The sequence below is a fragment of the Pipistrellus kuhlii genome, unplaced genomic scaffold, assembly GCF_014108245.1.
Source record: "Pipistrellus kuhlii isolate mPipKuh1 unplaced genomic scaffold, mPipKuh1.p scaffold_m20_p_1, whole genome shotgun sequence".
In the NCBI taxonomy this organism is placed as follows: Eukaryota; Metazoa; Chordata; class Mammalia; order Chiroptera; family Vespertilionidae; genus Pipistrellus; species Pipistrellus kuhlii.
Window position 1 is genome coordinate 64425046 of NW_023425404.1, and position 3792 is coordinate 64428837.

The window sequence follows — 3792 nt, forward strand, 5'->3', positions numbered from 1 at the left end:
CTCTCAGCACATAACAAAGAGGAAGAAGTAAGATCTTCACATCTAGCCGAGGACCTGAGAGATTCATGTTTTCTCCTAAACATGAATGTTTTCTCCATGTGCTCCTCTCTACCCTGGCAGAAGGGTGGGCCCTGCAGGTGCAGGTGTGGCCAAGAAGGACCTGGTAACAGCTCAGCATGGGTTTGGAGAGGTGGATGGGGAAGGGGAAGAGGAGGAAGCAGAACAGCAGAATTGTGCAATTGCCTTCTGAGCACAGAGCTGGTGCCTGTGAATGAGAGTCAAAGGATAAGCAACAATCCAGCTCTTCCCATCAGCTGAGAGACATTTATTCAGTTGCTGGCACCACTTCCCGCCCCACAGTGTGATCCTGGATTAGCTCCAGAGGAGATGGTCTGGGTTCTGCAGTTGGAGGCTTTTCATGGTTTTCTTTATCCAGGGAAGATAGCTTGCAACTTTGGTGAAGACTCGTGGTGGCTCCCCATATTTGTTTCCATAAGAGACAATGCCTTGGATCTCATTTTTACACAGGAGCGGTCCCCCGGAGTCCCCCTGTAGACCAAGAGAGGAAGAACTTAGTCACTTCTCCTGGCCCTGCCCTTGAGCCCTCACCCCCAAGCCCCTCTCAGAGAAGGCTGCCTTGCATTGTGTTCACTTGGGAGATAAGTGGAAAGACAGTTCCCATGGGCCTTTGAGCCTGGACATTGTCACTGCTTCACTTCATCCCAGGTGGCAGCTCCCCCTGCTCCCCTAGGTCCCAGATCCTCTGGCTATGAAGGTGTTGGGGAGCTGTGGCTGCAGTCTACTGTGTAAGGACCCAAGAGCAGGCAGGTGGGGCTGACATTTAGCATGGAGAAGGAGCCCATTAATCAGTTCTGAGAACCCTTCAGATATAACTCTACACACCTAGGAAACAGTTATCTAACCGCTGTGCCCTGGCCTTGGCCAGAGGGTTGCAAATTCACCCTCTAGAGGAGCATTGTGTTTGGAGTGAATATAGGCCCTTGTAGGCTCTCAGAGACCCCATTCCTCCCAGCTCTGGGGGCTCTCCTCTTTTCTTCTTTTGGAGAAAGTTCACAGCCTGGAGGGTGAAGGATTCCCCCCTGCCTAGGTCCCCAGCTCCCAGTTCCTACCCAAACACCCCAGTCCCCAGAGCCAAGGTAGTCAGATGCTCAGTATCACCTGGAAAGAAGCCTTATTTTCTGTTGGATCCCCCACACACAGCTGAATGGTCGAGTTGTAAGAACGGCGAAAGCGGTATTCACAATCCTTATCCTTTCGTAAGGTCAGCTGTACCTCCCGCAGAGTGTCTGAGTATGGGCCCCATGTAGAGACCTTCCCCCAGCCAGCCACAGTGCACTTCTGTCCTGGTCTCAACCTTTTCCTGCTCCTGGGCAGTGGGAGGGGCTTCACTGCATCAGTTTGCTTGATGTTTCCCTCCAGCTGATGAGGAAGAGGCAAGGGAGCACAGGTCACCAGTAGTCTCTGGGCCAAGACACTGAGGGACATCTGAGTCCCAGGTGACCAGGATGGGAAGGAAGGAAGGGAAGTGCTTCATTTGGTTGGAGGGGAAATAATGTGGACTCATGAGAGCAACAAGATGTTTCCTTACCTGGAGTAACATGATGTCATTGGAGAAGTTCTTATTATTGTAGTTTGGGTGGGGAATGGCTTTTTTTACCAGGAAGTTCTGCTTGGTCTCCTCCTCATTTTTGATGTCGTGGGCCCCCAGAGTGACAATGATTAACCTTCACAGAAAGCAGAGTGGGTGAGTGGTGGGGATGTAGAGTCACAGGAGATATAGCACAGGAGCTGTGAAGCGCCTGTCATAGCTGGGGCAGGGCTGGGCTGCAGACTAAGGAAATCAAGGCAACAGGGGAAAGGGGCTGAGTAACTCTACTTCTCAATGATACTGAGCTTAGAAAGCTGGGAGCTGTCTCTTGTCCTCAGGAAATGCCATGAATTGCTTGCATTTTCATTTTGACTCTAAGGCACGTGTTCACAGTCCACGGCTGCTTTATTTGCCGAGTGTGGTCCTTCTCTTCCTGTGTTACTTGCTATTATCTCTGACCCTCTGAGCCCAGAGATTATTTGTCTTGTTACTCAGGCTCTCATTGCTCCTTCATGATCTCATAGGGCAACTCTGATGAGCTCTCATAGGCTTGAGTTACCAGGAGCCTGGGGAGCTGCCCTGGACTGCAGCTCCTGGGATGAAGGACAGGGTCCCTGTAGGGGTCTCAGGAGGTGTAGCCTGGAGGCAGTCCCTCACCTTACATTGCAGTGAGCAGCTGTCAGAACAAAGTTCTTTTGCACAAGGACACCGCCACACCTGAACTCCTTCTTATCTTTAACGTGAAGGTAGGCCATGTAGGGGCGGGAGTGGGGCTCAGCTTCTTTTCCCTCGATGATCTCCCCTGAAGAAAAAGTGTGTTGCACTTGTGTGTCCCCACTGAGTCCCCCAGGCAGGCATTGGCTTGATGACTCAGGCGCATGGCATTTGGGAGGCTGGAGTTGGCAGGGGGTGGGGAGGACCCTCAACATTCTCATCTGGAAAGGGAACAACATTCTCATCTGGGTCTGTGACTTGGCCTGCCACATACTTGGTGAGAATACAGGTCTTAGGAACAGGGAAGGCCTGGAGGCTCCTGAAAATTCATGTCCTTATTTGCTTGGTGTCAGGTGAGATTCTGATGCCCCTGTGATGCTGTGATGTCCAGGGCAGTGTGCTTTGCAGTATCTAGGACTTAGGTTTATGAATCTAGATGCTGACACATGAGGAGTTCCTGGTATTTGTTAACTGCCTGGAAGGACTGGCCCCCAATGGGCCTGTGGAGGAGAGTTGGTAAGGTCAGTGCTCTGGAATTCTGGAAAGAAAAGTTTGGGCTGCCATCCTCACTGGCTCATCCTTTAAAGAGAGGAACTGCTAAAAGCCTGGGAAGAAAAGCAGAGTTTGAGAAAGGGACTGAATGGCAGAGGAAACAGCAGTCTTCTGGGGATGGTGACCCCACCAACTGTGGGGGCTGCTGAGCTCTGGGCTTCTCTCCTAAGCAGACCCTGAGGACAGCACCTGTCTCATCACAGGCCTGGAAGCCAGGACTGCTTTGCCCTCTGCAGTTTCCCAGCCTCTGCCATGCACTTCAGGGAAGTTACACTCTCCACAAGGCACAGGTAGGGCCTGGGGAGGGCATTGTGCCCACTGGCTTTTCTTGAGAATAGGCTTCTGCCCTTTCATTTCTGCCTGTGGCTCATCCAGCTCATGTGTTTGAGTCTGAGACGGGATGGGAGCATTCCTGGTGGAGAGCTGGATCAGGAATATGCAGAAGGGCCAGCAGGTCTGTGCCCACTGTGGGATGGGTTGTGCCTGTGAGGGTGGGGATGGTCACTCACCTGCCTCCGCCCCGGGGAGTAGGAAAAAGGCCAGCAGGAGCACGAGCAGGGGTGGCTGCATCTTCCCAGGAAGGCTGCTCAGGTCGGAGCTGCTGCTGTTTCTTTGTGCTCTCCGTTAGCGCCCAGAAGAGGAAGGAGGTGTGTGTGTGAGCTTTGTGATCTGAGTCCCCCTCTGGTTTTGTAGTATTTCTTCCCAGAAGGCTTTTTATTAAGCATCTCCGCGCCCACACCTTCTGCCTGATGATGGTCTCTATGTGGTTGTGTGAGAAGTATGCAGTGACCACATCAGTACTCACAGCTGATGACTCAAAGCAGACACCAGAGCAGACTCCAGCCCTGAGCAGGAACCCAAGGTGGGGCCTGTGACATGTGAAATTAACCAGTGGAGGTACTCAAGCCCAGAAAACT

At 52.3% G+C, this 3792-nt stretch overlaps 1 protein-coding gene across 1 annotated transcript; it reads right to left on the bottom strand.

Annotated features, from left to right (window-relative positions):
• Positions 1-310: 310 nt before the first annotated feature.
• On the bottom strand, positions 311-3546 carry LOC118726108 (granzyme B(G,H)). The gene is made up of 5 exons (XM_036450548.2): positions 3385-3546; positions 2267-2411; positions 1610-1745; positions 1180-1440; positions 311-549 (listed from the first exon to the last, which is right to left on the bottom strand). The coding sequence occupies exons 1-5, from the start codon at positions 3443-3445 to the stop codon at positions 373-375; spliced, it is 780 nt and encodes a 259-aa protein (XP_036306441.1). The 5' UTR covers positions 3446-3546; the 3' UTR covers positions 311-372.
• Positions 3547-3792: the final 246 nt, after the last annotated feature.